The following is a 16940-nucleotide window of genomic DNA, read 5'->3' on the forward strand; positions in this document are numbered from 1 at the left end:
GTTTTCAATATTGGTCCTAAAAAGTTGTCTTTGAAGCAATTTTCTTTCCATAAGTAACGTATTGCATTTTCTTATTAGCACAAAGGTGGCCATTGATTAAAATGGAATATTTTAAATCAGTTATTGACGTTGAAATGCAGGCTTTTATGTTGAAGTTTTTTTTATATAGACATTTTTTATTTTCTTTTTTTTGTGAAATAAGGTGTCAAGAATGTGTATTTTAATTGACCTGCCTGATAAAGTTAAGGTAAATAAACTCATTATATGAGAGTGATGTCATTGTTTGTGCTGCTGGCAGAACAAAAGGTCAAACTGTGTGGTTTGTAATGATTCTGTGAACTCAGATCAAATAGCCAAAAGGGTGATAGAACATGGATCAATAGATTCTCCACTGGGTCGAGCTGAGGCTCAATGTAAGATCAGAGACATGTTGGTACATGTGTGGCAGAAGGGTTTGGATTCAGAGACCAAGGGCCGGCATTTATGATCCCTCCAAAGGATGGTTGGAGGACCAAGATTCCAAGGTCAGACTATGAAAGAAGAGGTGGCTCCCTCTAAAGGAAGGTTGGAGGACCAAGATTCCAAGGTCAGACTAGGAAAGAAGAGGTGGCTCCAATACCAAATCGTCCCTTAAGCCCTGCACCCCATGTACTTGTGTAGATCTGAGAGGATTTGATAACACTGTAGCGGGGAGAGACCGTGAAGAGACCATTGTTAATTGAATTCATCATTCCATTTGGTTGGCCTTCATGTGAATGGTGTGTGTCTGGACTCTATGGTTTTCTTGTACTGTTCTAAACACAGTGCCTACTACAGTGCCTACCACAGTGCCTACTACAGTGCCTACCACAGTGCCTACTACAGTGCCTACTACAGTGCCTACTACAGTGCCTACAGTCTTTCAGCAAGTATTCAAACCCTTTGACTATTCCACATTTTGTGTTATAGCCTGAATTCAAAATGGATTAAAGAAAAACATTTCTCTCACCCATCTACACACACAAACCCATAATGACAAATTGAAACCATGTTTTTAGTAATGGTTGCAAATTTAGTGAAAATGACATTTCAGATAAGCCTCCATTTTGTTTTACATGTTGAATGTCTCAGTAGTATAGGGCAACACCACCGTGTGTAGCCTACTGAAAGAAGTAGACAAACGTTCACTCTGCTATCATTACTCAGATAGACCTCCATTTTGTTTTACATGTTGAACGTCGCACTAGTATAGGATCAAAACCGTGTAGCCTTCTAAAGTAGACAAACGTTGATTTGATATATTTGGTGATGTATACAGCTACATTTCAGATCCATTTTTTTGTACATTTCAACAGCAGTAAGACCAATCTACCTTGTTTTATTAGGGCTCTAAAGCAATTCTAGTTGTGCCCCCCCCCATATGGATTTAAAAGTTCCCCTCAGGCGTGTCATCCTGGAGCCGTGCCTGGTTGCACCTCTACCTTGCTACCTTTCAGATGAGCCAAGGAGGAGGACAGATGATAACAGAAGGTCAGTGGAGCACTTCAGCAGGCCTTAATGCTCAAATCAGTTTTGTTTTTTCAAACCTGTTTTGGAATACTGACTGTCCAAACAGGAAGTTACAAGTGACGAAATCAGATGTGTGTGTGTGTGTGTGTTCAGACAGCAGTCATTGGCTGACATGGCTACGCTAGTTGTCATAGTAACGGCAGACGTGTGTGTGGAGAGGTGGAGGCTGATTGGTGATGGTGCTTCCTATCACTCAGAAGTTATGTAACAAGCTACGGTGATAACAACGCCTGGCATGGACGTTTCCAATGCTTTGAATGACCAAAATCATAGTGTAAGAAACACTTTTAAAGCTTCAAGGGAGCCGCATCAGTCAGCTAGCTAGCCACAACAGTCCACTAACTAGCCGCAGCAGTCAACTAGCCACAGCAGTCCACTAGCTAGCCGCAGCAGTCCGCTAGCTAGCCGCAGCAGTCAACTAGCCACAGCAGTCCACTAGCTAGCCGCAGCAGTCCGCTAGCTAGCCGCAGCAGTCAACTAGCCACAGCAGTCCACTAGCTAGCCGCAGCAGTCCGCTAGCTAGCCGCAGCAGTCAACTAGCCACAGCAGTCCACTAGCTAGCCGCAGCAGTCCGCTAGCTAGCCGCAACAGTCCGCTAGCTAGCCGCAGCAGTCCGCTAGCTAGCCGCAGCAGTCCGCTAGCTAGCCGCAGCAGTCAGCTAGCTATGTAGCTGTTTAGCTTTCTAGCACATTCACTCATTAGTTTGTAAACAATCAAACAAGCTAGTTAGCTACCACATGTTCTTGTCAAACTGTCAATAGAGTAGATAAGTAACAGTCTAAAAACACTTGAGGGTAAATACATCTGATCTGTACGGTTCAGACACAAATCGCATTGCCAGGAATCAGATTTGTATCTGACTTCAAACCACCTATGAAGGTGGTTTGCAATGTGGCTTGAAATATCAGATTCCATGTGCTTTTTTTGGCTGTTTTTGACTGCAGGAAAAAATAACAGATTCTAATCGGATATGCAAAAAGAAATAGGATTTCAGTCACTTCAAACTGCCAATGTGAACGGGGCTTTAGACCAGCAGCAGCAAGGGGCCAAACATAGTAAGGAAGTGAAGACACAGAGACTGCAACAGAGGAGTAGATGATGGAGAGAGGCAACAGACAGCAACAGAGAAGACAGAGAAAGTGACATAAGAGGGCAGATGGAGAGAGACACCAGAGAAGACAGAGAAAGTGACAGAAGGGCGCAGATGGAAGAGACAACACAGAAGATAAAGAAAGTGATAGAAGAAGGCAGATGGAGAGAGACCCCAGACAAGACACAGACAGCAACAGAGAAGACAGAGAAAGTGACAGAAGAGGGCAGATGGAGAAGACAACAGAGAAGACAGAGAAAGTGACAGAAAAGGGCAGATGGAGAGAGAATATAGGTGGGTTGAGGACAGTAACAGTATTACTTTAAGCTGCTCTATAGATTCTAATTACACTGAACAAAAATATGAATGAAACATGTCAAGTGTTGGTCCCGTGTTTCATGAGCCGAAGTAAAATATCCCAGACGTTTACCGCAATCTGATTGGCTCATTAGACAAGAGCTATGTTTGAAGTCTTTTTGCCAACATACTGTAGAGTAAAGAGTAGAGAGACCCATAGTAGCTCCTGTAATTGGTCGTTTCTGCTGTGGCAGGTGGGAAGGTTCAAAATTACCTGAAAAAATATCTAATCTCTCCAAGTTAATCTCAAAGTGCACCAAATTCATGCATGTAGCTGTTGAAATTCCTTATTTTTCTTGTCGGGGTAGAATGCCTCCGGACTCCCCTACTGGCTTTGGGCTAAGACCTCAATGTCTTCAAATCCTATATATATTTATTCAATTAACCTTTACATAACTAGGCAGGTCAGTTAAGAACAAATTATTATTTACAATGACGGCCTACACCAGCCAAACCTGGGCCAATTGTACACCACCCTATGGGACCCCCAATCACGGCCAGTTGTAATACAGCCTGGATTCGAACCAAGGTGTCTGTAGTGACACCTCTAGCACTGAGATGCAGTGCCTGAGACCGCTGCGCCACTCAGGTGCTGCAAGAGGTTTCACTCTCTTCAACATCTGTCCACTTAGTAATACAGCATTATTCAATGCATTTATATGGGATTTTTTTATTTAACCTTTATTTAACTAGGCAAGTCAGTTAAGAACAAATTCTAATTTACAATGACGGCCTACTGGTGAACAGTGGGTTAACTGCCTTGTTCAGGGGCAGAACAATCTATCAACCTTTCGGTTACTGGCCCAACGCTCTAACCACTAGGCTACCTGCGGTATGTGTTAATTGTAGGGGTGCCCATGGGGCCGGGGATCAGAAATGTCTCCGTGAGAGAGAGGTATGTTGAGGTTACCAGGGTTAGAATAGTGCAGAAGTTGTCATATGCTGAGGCAGTGAAGGTAGTAGAGGAAGATGGGTCAAGGGGAGGGATCCTGAGAGGAGTGGTGTAAGTAGTAGATCTGTACCAGATCAGAGGGAGGGACTGAGAGGGGTGTTAGTAGATCTGTACCAGAACAGAGGGAGGGATACTGAGAGGAGTGGTGTTAGTATTAGATCTGTACTAGAACAGAGGGAGGGATCCTGAGAGGAGTGGTGTAAGTAGTAGATCTGTACCAGTACAGAGGGAGGGATCCTGAGAGGGGTGGTGTTAGTAGTAGATCTGTACTAGAACAGAGGGAGGGATCCTGAGAGGAGTGGTGTTAGTAGTAGATCTGTACCAAAACAGAGGGAGGGATCCTGAGAGGAGTGGTGTTAGTAGTAGATCTGTACCAGTACAGAGAGAGAGGACAACAAGTGATCCATGTTTCAGTATGATTGGATTTTTAGAATTTATAGCAATGGTTATTAACTGTACTGCAGGGATGGAAGATAAGTCGCAGAAAATTGAAGTTGTGGTGGCAGCTGCAGAGAAGTATTTGGTTGATTGACGTTTGACATCATAAGAGTTACAGGGTGTGTTGAGTGGTGGTGTCCTTTCAGGCTGTTGGCCTGAGCTACAACTACATAGATTTAGTGGAGTAGGGTGGTGGGTATTTGTTCATTTATTAACTTTTAAAAAAAAGCAAACTATAAGGGTGTTTTACTCCAGTAGGTGGCGGTAATACAACATGTGTTGGATGCCACCTGCCGTTAAACCACATCGAAGAAGAAGATGATCCCGTCATACAGATGTGTTTATACCATATAGAATAATACATTGAACGATTCTGATTGCTCCCACAGGATCTCATAATTTGTATTTACAGCCAAACAATTACAGAAAAGTAACTGTTCAGGTATTTACATGTTTAAATGTGACCTTGTAGTTGGGTATGTAAACTAACGCATTCCATGAATCTGCAGTGGTTTCCGCGGCCTGTCTTTGTTGTTGTTTTTCCCAGCAAGTTAGCCATTAGTCAGCTAGATAGTTCGCTAGTTACAACCTCCAATCTGCTACTATAGCTAATGTTAGTTAGTTAACTACAGTTCGGGATAACGGTTTAAGTGTGACTTGCTTTTGGTAGCCAGCTAACGTCTCATTGTGAGCAAAATGACGAGGAATTAGCTAGCTAGCTAAATTAGCTGGACCAACCGTTGCTAATGGCTACCGATTTATGCTAAAAAAAATCCCTGTTGGACGTTATGTGTGGTTAGCTCATTTAGCAAACATATTTGGGTTGTCTTTTCTTTAGCAATCACACGAAAGATCCATCTGTGAAAACAATTCTGAACTTGTTGAGGTCTCCTCTTTTAGATCCACCTCTAGCCGACCATGTCTGAGCCGGGTTCTGGCTGTGGTGATCCGGCCCAGAGAAGCTCACAACAGGGTCCAGAAGTGGTGTCAGTGAAGCTGGAGGACTGCAGTCAAACAGTGGAACTCAATGTGATTGTGAAAGAGGAGGAGGAGAGAGAAATCAAGGAGGAAGAAAACAGTGACTCGGGTGAGTTCTGGCTGTCTTTTCCCACGAGCACAGACTTTGCTGATATCTATTTTATCGAGGAGACATGTACTTACTATGATTGAGAAATGTGGTGGTCTCACCTACTTAAGATGGATGCACTAACTGCAAGTCGCTCTGGTTAAGCGCGTCTGCTGAAGGACTAAAATGGAAGACTTACATCCTCTTTGACTTGAGTTCAGGCTGTGTTTCGTAGGGAGGGAGGACAGATTGCTTTATCCCCAAACATTATAATATTTTATATATTTCATTTGTGTTATCAAAGCCTTTCTTTCAATGCTCTGTTAATGTACCAGCCCTCTGGCTGACATCCCAACAAAATTAAAGAGCAACTTAATGCAAAAACCAACTTCTCTGGTTGAAAATGGCTTCTGTGGCATCGATATTAGTCAAACATTTATTCCACTTTCAATATTGACTAAAGTGTAAATAAGTAGGATACTTTTGGTCATAAACTATATTCCAAAACAGTTGTGAGATTTGTGTAACTGAGGTCATCATGACGTACATGAGAGGTTGTGTTTGGATTCCAATCGTCCCCCACTAACACAACGGTGGTAGACCTGATCACTGACAACGATGAGACCCGTAGGGAGGAGGTCAGAGACCTGACCATATGGTGCAAGGACAACAACCTCTCCCTCAATGTGATCAAGACAAAGGAGATGATTGTGGACTACAGGAAAAAGGCGGACCGAGCCACGCCTCCATTCTCATCGACGGGGCTGTAGTGGAGCAGGTTGAGAGCGTCAAGTTCCTTTGGCATCCACATCACCAACAAACTAACATGGTCCAAGCACACCAAGACAGTCGTGAAGAGGGCACGACAAAACCTATTCCCCCACAGGAGACACAAAGATTTGGCATGGGTCATCAGATTTTTACAGCTACACCATCGAGAGCATCCTGACGGGTTGCATCACTGCCTGGTATGGCAACTGCTCGGCCGCAAGGCACTACAGAGGGTAGTGCGTACGGCCCAGTACATCACCAGGGCCAAGTCTCCTGCCATCCAGGACCTCTATACCAGGCGGTGTCAGAGGAAGGCCCTAAAAATGGTCAAAGACTCCAGTCTCCCTAGTCATTGACTGTTCTCTCTGCTACCGCACAGGAAGTAGTACCAGAGCTCCAAATCTAGGTTCAAGAGACTCCTAAATAGCTTCTACCCCCAAGCCATAAGACTCCCGAACAGCTAATCAAATGGCTACGCAGACTATTTGCATAGTCTGGGTAGCCATTCCCTTCTCCTAGCTGCCAACCGCCTTGCTCCGAAGCACCTCTCACTCACATGGCTCTCTCAGATATCTCAATTCCTATTAGCCAATTCCCGTCACGTGATCGGGTCCATCTCACAGTCGTCGCAGCCCCGAGGTAGGCTACCAGTGAAGAGCGACACATTGGGCTAGGCTGCTAGCAAAAAGCGACACATTGGGCTAGGCTGCTAGCGAAGAGCGACACACTGGGTTAGGCTGCTAGCGAAGAGCGACACACCGGGCTAGGCTGCTAGCGAAGAGCGACACACCGGGCTAGGCTGCTAGCGAAGAGCGACACACAGGGTTAGGCTGCTAGCGAAGACCGACACATCGGGCTAGGCTGCTAGCGAAGAGCGACACATCGGGCTAGGCTGCTAGCGAAGAGCGACACATCGGGGTAGGCTGCTGGCGAAGAGCGACACACCGGGGTAGGCTGCTAGCGAAGAGCGACACACTGGGTTAGGCTGCTAGCGAAGACCGACACATCGGGCTAGGCTGCTAGCGAAGAGCGACACATCGGGCTAGGCTGCTAGCGAAGAGCAACACATCGGGCTAGGCTGCTAGCGTAGAGCGACACACTGGGTTAGGCTGCTAGCGAAGAGCGACACAACGGGCTAGGCTGCTAGCGAAAAGCGACACATTGGGCTAGGCTGCTAGCGAAGAGCGACACACTGGGTTAGGCTGCTAGCGAAGAGCGACACACCGGGCTAGGCTGCTAGCGAAGAGCGACACACCGGGCTAGGCTGCTAGCGAAGAGCGACACACAGGGTTAGGCTGCTAGCGAAGACCGACACATCGGGCTAGGCTGCTAGCGAAGAGCGACACATCGGGCTAGGCTGCTAGCGAAGAGCGACACATCGGGGTAGGCTGCTGGCGAAGAGCGACACACCGGGGTAGGCTGCTAGCGAAGAGCGACACACTGGGTTAGGCTGCTAGCGAAGACCGACACATCGGGCTAGGCTGCTAGCGAAGAGCGACACATCGGGCTAGGCTGCTAGCGAAGAGCAACACATCGGGCTAGGCTGCTAGCGTAGAGCGACACACTGGGTTAGGCTGCTAGCGAAGAGCGACACAACGGGCTAGGCTGCTAGCGAAGAGCGACACATCGGGCTAGGCTGTTAGCGAAGAGCGACACATCGGGCTAGGCTGCTAGCGAAGAGCGACACATCAGGCTAGGCTGCTAGCGAAGAGCGACATATCGGGCTAGGCTGTTAGCTAAGACCGACACATCGGGCTAGGCTGCAACGGTCTTATCGGATTCCAAGACGCATATTGAAGATGTTAGAAGAAATATCAATTTTTTTGGTCGACAAGATGAGCAACGAACAGGCTGCTGCTTTTACTACGTCAATGTACTATCCTCCCCATAGTTCAAAGGTTGACCTCTTCTATTGGTCAGCTTGTTCTGTGCGAGAAGTAAATATTCCAAACCAGACTCTGGGACAGTTGTGGGGTGATAGATCCCAAATTAATCCAACCACTGTACGTCAAAACCCCCTTTAATAGCAATGAGGCTGATCAGAATGTTTAGTTACATTTTTTTCTTCACGTTATAAGCCCAGCAATGTCCACATGGCAGTAAATCAAATCAAATTGTATTGGTCACATACAGATGGTTAGCAGATGTTAATGCGAGTGTAGCGAAATGCTTGTGCTTCTAGTTCCGACCGTGCAGTAATATCTAACAAGTAATCTAACAATTTCACAACAACTACCTTATACACACAAGTGTAAAGGAATTATTAAGAATAAGTACATATAAATATATGGATGAGCGATGTCCGAACGGCATAGGCAAGATGCAGTAGATGGTATAGAGTACAGTATATACATATGAGATGAGTAATGTAGGGTATGTAAACATTTATATAAAGTGACTTTGTTTAAGTGACTAGTGATACATTTATTACATCCAAATGTTAATTATAAAAGTGGCTAGAGATTGAGTCTGTATGTTGGCAGAAGCCACTCAATGTTAGTGATGGCTGTTTAACAGTCTGATGGCCTTGAGATAGAAGCTGTTTTTCAGTCTCTCGGTCCCAGCTTTGATGCACCTGTACTGACCTCGCCTTCTGGATGATAGCGGGGTGAACAGGCAGTGGCTCGGGTGGTTGATGTCCTTGATGATCTTTATGGCCTTCCTGTGACATCGGGTGGTGTAGGTGTCCTGGAGGGCAGGTAGTTTGCCCCCAGTGATGTGTTGTGCACATCACTGTGCACCTCTGGAGAGCCTTTCGGTTATGGGCGGAGCAGTTGCCGTACCAGGCGGTGATACAGCCCGACAGGATGCTGTCGATTGTGCATCTGTAAACGTTTGAGTATTTTTGGTGACAAGACAAATTTCTTCAGCCTCCTGAGGTTGAAGAGGCGCTGTTGCGCCTTCTTCACCACGCTGTCTGTGTGGGTGGACCATTTCAGTTTGTCTGTGATGGGTACGCCAAGGAACTTAAAACTCTCCACCTTCTCCACTACTGTCCCATCGATGTGGATAGGGGAGTGCTCCCTCTGCTGTTTCCTGAAATCCACGATCATCTCCTTTGTTTTGTTGACGTTGAGTGTGAGGTTATTTTCCTGACACCACACTCCGAGGGCCCTCACCTCCTCCCTGTAGGCCGTCTCGTCATTGTTGGTAATCAAGCCTACCACTGTAGTGTCGTCTGCAAACTTGATGATTGAGTTGGAAGAGTGCATGGCCACGCAGTCATGGGCAGTCATGGGAGTACAGGAGAGGGCTGAGAACACATCCTTGTGGGGCCCCAGTGTTGAGGATCAGCGGGGTGGAGATGTTGTTTCCTACCCTCGCCACCTAGGGGCGGCCCGTCAAAGTCCAGGACCAAGTTGCACAGGGCGGGATCGAGACCCAGGGTCTCAAGCTTAATTATGAGTTTGGAGGCTACTATGGTGTTAAATGCTGAGCTGTAATCGATGAACAGCAAGCATTCTTACATAGGTATTCCTCTTGTCCAGACGGGATAGGGCAGTGTGGTTGCGATTGCGTTGTCTGTGGACCTATTGGGGCGGTAAGCAAATTGGAGTGGGTCTAGGTTGTTAGGTAGGGTAGAGGTGATATGATCCTTGACTAGTCTCTCAAAGCACTTCATGATGAAAGAAGTGAGTGCTACAGGGTGATAGTCATCTAGTTCAGTTACCTTAGATTTCATGGGAACAGGAACAATGGTGGCCCTCTTGAAGCATGTGGACACAGCAGACTGGGATAGGGATTGATTGAATATGTCTGTAAACACAACAGCCAGCTGGTCTGCGCATGCTCTGAGGACGCGGCTAGGGATGCCGCCTGGGCCTTTAACACGTTTAAATGTTTTATTTACGTTGGCTGCGGTGAAGGAGAGCCCGCAGGTTTTGGTAGTGGGCCGTGTCAGTGGCACTGTATTGTCCTCAAAGCGAGCAAAGAAGTTGTTTAGTTTGTCTGGGAGCAAGACATTGGTGTCCGCGATGGGGCTGGTTTTCTTTTTGTAGTCCGTGATTGACTGTAGACCCTGCCACATACATTTAGTGTTTGAGCCGTTGAATTGCAACTCTACTTTGTCTCTATACTGACGCTTAGCTTGTTTGATTGCCTTGTGGAGGGAATAACTACACTGTTTGTATTCAGTCATGTTTCCGGTCGCCTTGCCATGATTAAAAGCAGTGGTTCGCGCTTTCAGTTTTGCACGAATGCTGCCATCAATCCACGGTTTCTGGTTGGGGAAGGATTTAATCGTCACCGTGGGTACCACATCACCGAAGCACTTGCTAATAAACTTGCTCACCGAATAAGCGTATACATCAATGTAATTGTCCGATGCTATCCGGAACATATCCCAGTCCACGTGATCGAAGCAATCTTGAAGCGTGGAATCAGATTGGTCGGACCAGCATTGAACAGACCTGAGCATGGGCGTTTCCTGTTTTAGTTTTTGTCTATAAACTGGGAGAAACAAAATGGAGGGCTTTGTATGCGTCACAGAAATTAGAATAGCAATGATCCAGAGTGTTGCCAGCCCGGGTCGCGCATTCAATATGCTGATAAAATTTAGAGAGCCTTGTTTTCAGATTAGCCTTTTTAAAATCCCCAGCTACAATAAATGCAGCCTCAGGATATGTGTTTTCCAGTTTACATAGAGTCCAATGAAGTTCTTTCAGGGCCGTCGAGGTGTCTGCTTGAGGGGGATGTACACGGCTGTGATTATCATCGAAGACAATTCTCTTGGTAGATAATGCGGTCGGCATTTGATCGTAAGGAATTCTAGATCAGGTGAACAAAAGGACTTGAGTTCTTGTATGTTGTTATGATCACACCACGACTCGTTAATCATAAGGCATACACCCCCACCCTTCTTACCAGAGAGATGTTTGTTTCTGTCGGCGCGATGCATGAAGAAACCGGGTGGGCTATAAGCTCAGCAATGTGCACAAATGTTCCAAATTGCATTTAGCGTTTATGGTTAAATAGTTTTAAAATGTTGACTGCCTCCGTCCGCTCAGATTGCAAGGTGGGTGATGTTGCCGTGCGCAACAGTCATTGCCTTTCTCTCCTATCTGAATGAACAGCCTCTCCCGTCTGAATGAACAGCCTCTCCTGTCTGAATGAACAGCCTCTCCCGTCTGAATGAACAGCCTCTCCCGTCTGAATGAACAGCCTCTCCCGTCTGAATGAACAGCCTCTCCCGTCTGAATGAACAGCCTCTCCCGTCTGAATGAACAGCCTCTCCCGTCTGAATGAACAGCCTCTCCCGTCTGAATGAACAGCCTCTCCCGTCTGAATGAACAGGCTCTCCTGTCTGAATGAACAGCCTCTCCTGTCTGAATGAACAGTGCCTCTGGTATGACAGAATCAAGCCTTTAGACCTTAATATTAATTATCCTTCATTATATTTGTCAAACATGACAGACTGGTATTGGTATGGTATTGACTACAGCCCATCACCTACACTTTGACATGTAGGATAATTGTTTCTGTACATTGACATACACTTATGTTTTTCTTAATAGAAGAGCTAGTGTGTTTTTGTTGTTGTTTTCAAATCAATTTAATTGTCTATTCTGGTTAATTGCCTTGGTGCTCTAGCAGATGGCCTTGGTGCTCTAGCAGATTGCCTTGGTGCTCTAGCAGATGGCCATGGTGCCCTGGCAGATTGCCTTGGTGCTCTAGCAGATGGCCATGGTGCCCTGGCAGATTGCCTTGGTGCTCTAGCAGATGGCCATGGTGCCCTGGCAGATGGCCATGGTGCCCTGGCAGATTGGGCACCTCTTGGAAGGCCAAATGGCCTTGCCCCTAACATCAGGAAACTCCAGGCCTGGTGATCACTCCAGTCTGCCATCGTTTTGGGCAAATGGGGAATTAAGACAATGCGCACTTGTCAATATTCCAAAAATATTCTTGGTGTCCTGCCGCGACCTCTTTTATAACATGATTTTCTATGAAACACTGCCAGACTTACAACTTTCTCCCTCTCTATGACCAGAGTGTGTAAGAAACAAAACGGTACCGAAGCACAGGTGTCGCCAGTGACTTGATAAGCTGATTGAGCTAATGTGGCCTGCCTGCTCAATGTACCTGCTTCATTGACAAAACACAGAGATGGGAACTTGGCTGGCTGGCTAGTGATTTTAGGAACTAATAAATGTTGTTGGTGAAGGGTATGGAACCCTGGTCTCTGGTGGGGAGTCTTAAATGTGATTGGTGTAGGGGAGTTTTATCACTACATCACGGCTCTACACTAATTACAGATTTCTTGATTGATCTGAGATTATTTCGGACTATTTTGAGGAATTGGTAGGATATGTTGTTGCTTCCGTGACTAGTTTTTTTTTTTAGCCATTCTTTAAGGTTAAATCCTGCATTTTTAAGCCTAAAAAGCCTTTGTACCTCTTTCTGTTTCTTACCCAATATGTGTTCATATTCTTACAGGAAAGAGCTCCAACCCAGACTCAGACAGCAAGCCCAGTCCCACAGCGTCAGGAAATCATAAAGAATGCAGACAGAAGCCCCAACCCTGCTGTAGCGACAGTTTTAATTGTCCAACTCACCTCAAATCACTCAAACAGACTCCCAAAATAAAGAAGACTTACCTCTGCTCCCAATGTGGGAAGAGTTTCAGTCGGACAGGAGACCTTAAGAGTCATGAGAGATCACACAGTAAAAAAAAGCCTTACCACTGTGCTCGATGTGGGGAGGGATTCACTCAGCTTGGAAGTCTAAAAAGTCACCAGAGAATACATACAGGGGAGAAGCCTTACCACTGCTCCCAGTGTGGGAAGAGCTTTAATCGTTCAGGAAACCTTACTGAACATCAAAGAATACATACAGGGGAGAAGCCTCACCACTGCACCCAATGTGGGAAGAGTTTCAGTCGGGCTGGAGTTCTAAAGAATCATAAGAGAACTCACACAGGAGAGAAACCTTTCCACTGCTCTGCTTGTGGGAAGAGTTTTACAAGAGAAGTAAGCCTAAAGAATCATCAAAGAGTACACACTGGAGAGAAACCTTTCCACTGCGCCACATGTGGGAGGGGTTTCAGTGAGAAAGTAAATCTTAATAGACACGAGCGAGTACATAGTGAAGAGAAGCCTTACCACTGCACCACATGTGGCAAGCGCTTTAATCACTCAGGAAGCCTTAAGGAACACCAGAGAATACATACAGGGGAGAAACCTTACCACTGCACTGCGTGTGGAAAGAAATTCCGTTTTGCGGGAGATCTAAAGAATCACCAGAGATCACACAGTAGGGAGAAGCCTTACCACTGCTCTCTTTGTGGGAAGAGTTTCAATCAACCCGGAAACCTAAAGAGTCATCAGCGAATACACATAGAAGAGAAGCCTACCAGTACTGTCAATGTGATTGTCAAAGAGGAGGAGGGTGAGAGGAAAATCAATGATAAGGTAAAGAGAGAATTTGAGGAAAATAATGGTGTAGTTGACTCAGGTACATCAAGACTACCTGGTCGTGGGAGTTACCCCTGTCCTCAATGTGGGAAGAATTTTAGTTCCTCAAGTAATCTAAAGAATCATCAAAGAGTACACACTGGAGAGAAACCTTTCCACTGTTCAGCATGTGGGAAGCGTTTCCGTGAGAAAGCACACCTTAAGAGACATGAGAGGGTACACAATGGAGAGAAGCCTTACAACTGCTTTGAATGTGGGAAGAATTTCCGTGTGGAAGATACCCTACAGAAACACCAGAGAATCCACACAGGAGAGAAGCCTCACCACTGCTCTCTTTGTGAGAAGAGCTTTAATCATTCAGGAAGCCTTAAAGAACATCAAAGAATACATAGTGGAGAAAAGCCTTACCACTGCTCTCTTTGCGGGAAGAGCTTCCATCATTCAGGAACCTTTAAGAAACATCAGCAAAAACACATTGGAGTGAAACCTACCTGTAATCTCAATGTGATTGTCAAAGAGAAGGATGATGACTGTACTCTCAATGTGATTGTCAAAGAGGAGGATGGTGACTGTAATCTCAATGTGATTGTCAAAGAGGAGGAGGATGACTGTACTCTCAATGTGATTGTCAAAGAGGAGGATGGTGACTGTAATCTCAATGTGATTGTCAAAGAGGAGGAGGATGACTGTACTCTCAATGAGATTGTCAAAGAGGAGGAGGATGATCCAGATACATCAAGACTACCTGATTGTGGTCGTTACCCCTGTCCTCAATGTGGAAAGAATTTTAGTTCCTCGAGTAATCTAAAGAATCATCAAAGAGTACACACTGGAGAGAAACCTTTCCACTGCTCTGCATGTGGGAAGAGTTTCAGTGAGAAAGCAAACCTTAAGAGACACGAGAGAGTACATGAGAAGGAAAAAAGAGAAGTTGAGGAAGAGGAGAAAACTGGTAGTGTAGTTGACCCAGGGACATCAAGACCTGGCCGTGGGAGTTACCCCTGTCCTCAATGTGGGAAGAGTTTCAGTTCCTTAGGTAATCTAAATAATCATCAAAAAGTACACACGGGAGAGAAGCCTTACCACTGCACCCAATGCGGGAAGAGCTTCAGTGAGAAAGCAAACCTAAAGAGACACGAGATAGTACATAGTGGAGAGAAGCCTTACCACTGCACCCAATGTGGGAAGAATTTCCGTGCGGCAGATACCCTACAGAAACACCAGAGAATCCACACAGGAGAGAAGCCTAACCACTGCTATTTTTGTGGGACGAGCTTTGATAATTTAGGCAGCCTTAAGGAACATAAAAAAATACATAATGGAGAGAAGCCTTACCACTGCACTCAATGTGGGAAGAGCTTCAATTACTCAGGAAATTTTAAGAAACATCAAAGAATACATATTGGAGAGAATCCTACCTTTATTCTCAATGTGATTGTCAAAGAAGAGGAGGAAGATGAAAAAGAGAGAGAAGTTGAGGTCGAGGAGAGAGAAGTGAAGGAAGAGGCTACATAAGCTAACTAGGAAAGGAGAGTTATACCTCATATCTTTGCAATGCTGTCTTCTGTGTCAGTATGGGATTGGGCAGCACTATTGAGAGCGATCTCCTTTTTAAAATAGTCCATATCTTCTACTTCTATGAGTGTATTGGAAGGTAGCAAATCAACTGAAAAAGTACATACCACCACCTATTTTGGTGGAGTGTGTATCATCTGAACAGGATACCACCTCCTAATGTACTGCAGTGTGTACAGTCTGAACAGGATACCACCTCCTAATGTGCTGCAGTCTGAACAGGTACAAAGCCAAGGTTGGTGATTTACTGCTACCTGCAGTTATATAATGTTAGCTCAGGACTATAAATTCATTGGTTAACTCCTTCTGCTGACCTGGATGGAATTATAGCGTCCTTCCTTAACCCACAGGAAGTCCCAACATTTTGACTACTTCAAAATGGTGAAAGTCCTCAATGGTGCTGCTCGTTAGACAATACTGTGGAAAAGCCTCACCATTGCTCTCCATTATATAAAATCTCTTATTCACCAAAGCATGTGGTAAATATATCTGTATAGAATCTGCGTTCCAGGACACAGATTCATGCTCTGAGTTCATTTGACCGTGGGTTGTCGACAATGCAGCTTTTAAAAAGGCAATTTCCGACTGTGCGAAAACATATGCAGCATTTACCACGAATAAGAAACACGCGATAGTGGGAACATTGCCTTTAAAAGTCGGATTGAATCCCAGCTTCTGTTTAGTCGTGGTAAAAACATTACATCTTTCTTCCATTTATTTTCTTTCCATTTAGCAGAAGTCTTTATCCAAAGTGATTTGTTCTGGATGTAAAAGCACAGACAACACAAACAACAATATCTAAACGCATTAAAGGACCAATAACAAAGCGAGGCAACCTTGTTTTGGTATAAAGCTTAGGGATGGACCTGGAGACGTGTAACCACTTTCACATTCATAGACAGAGCTATGGACTGACCATTCATGATCTCAAAATTATAATTTTACCTATGGACTGACCATTCATGATCTCAAAATGATAATTTTAGCTATGGACTGACCATGAATGATCTCAAAATTATAATTTTAGCTATGGACTGACCATGAATGATCTCAAAATGATCTGCTATGGACTGACCATTCATGATCTCAAAATGATAATTTTAACCATGTTTTAGGCTATACGGGGGTTTGTTTACAATGTTTCCAAACATTGGAGGAAAACAAACTTATATTTTGTGGTTCTGATGGAGTGTGACAGTTGAAATAATCTTATGAGGGATTATAAATGAATAGTTTTCAAAAATTAATAGGGATATACAGTATCATTCATTTATATAAGTCTAAAAATGTATGTTACAATTGCAGATCCCCCCTTTAATCACTACAGTGTCATAACATATTTACATATACCATTACAACAGTTCACAGTAACAGAGGTCAGATAGGCCTACAGTTTGTTGTTGAACAGTGTCTCTGCCCTACTTTTTAAACTGATGAGTGAGATGTGTAAAGAAGGTACATTTGGATCATGTTGTACAAGGTACATTGAGAAGTTGATCTAAAATACAACCTGCCCCGCCTCCTTCCTGTTTACGAGTAGTACAGCATCAAGAGAATAATGCCCTGTGGGCTATCCTATTGAATACAGAATATGTCCATAGAATCATCCCACTGGGCACAGACGTCAGTTCAACGTCTACTTTTAATTCATATTTGGTTGTGAAATCAATGTGAAATCAACAAAACATTTCACCATGTCATTGGATTTAGATCAAACGTTTTTTTTTAAATTAA

The 16940-nt window shown here is 44.8% G+C and overlaps 1 protein-coding gene across 1 annotated transcript; it reads left to right on the plus strand.

Annotated features, from left to right (window-relative positions):
- Nucleotides 1-4683: 4683 nt before the first annotated feature.
- LOC139397113 (zinc finger protein 271-like) lies at nucleotides 4684-15379 on the plus strand. The gene is made up of 3 exons (XM_071143980.1): nucleotides 4684-4827; nucleotides 5286-5472; nucleotides 12655-15379. The coding sequence occupies exons 2-3, from the start codon at nucleotides 5304-5306 to the stop codon at nucleotides 15144-15146; spliced, it is 2661 nt and encodes an 886-aa protein (XP_071000081.1). The 5' UTR covers nucleotides 4684-4827; nucleotides 5286-5303; the 3' UTR covers nucleotides 15147-15379.
- The last annotated feature ends 1561 nt before the right edge of the window (nucleotides 15380-16940 follow it).

This window comes from Oncorhynchus clarkii, unplaced genomic scaffold, assembly GCF_045791955.1.
Source record: "Oncorhynchus clarkii lewisi isolate Uvic-CL-2024 unplaced genomic scaffold, UVic_Ocla_1.0 unplaced_contig_3037_pilon_pilon, whole genome shotgun sequence".
Taxonomy (NCBI): domain Eukaryota; kingdom Metazoa; phylum Chordata; class Actinopteri; order Salmoniformes; family Salmonidae; genus Oncorhynchus; species Oncorhynchus clarkii.

Excerpts from the sequence above, each read along its gene's own strand:
- LOC139397113 (XM_071143980.1), top strand. The coding sequence starts at position 5,304 with ATGTCTGAGCCGGGTTCTGGCTGTGGTGATCCGGCCCAGAGAAGCTCA. Across the intron at positions 5,473-12,654 it reads GGAAGAAAACAGTGACTCGG|GAAAGAGCTCCAACCCAGAC; the intron begins GTGAGTTCTGGC and ends ATATTCTTACAG.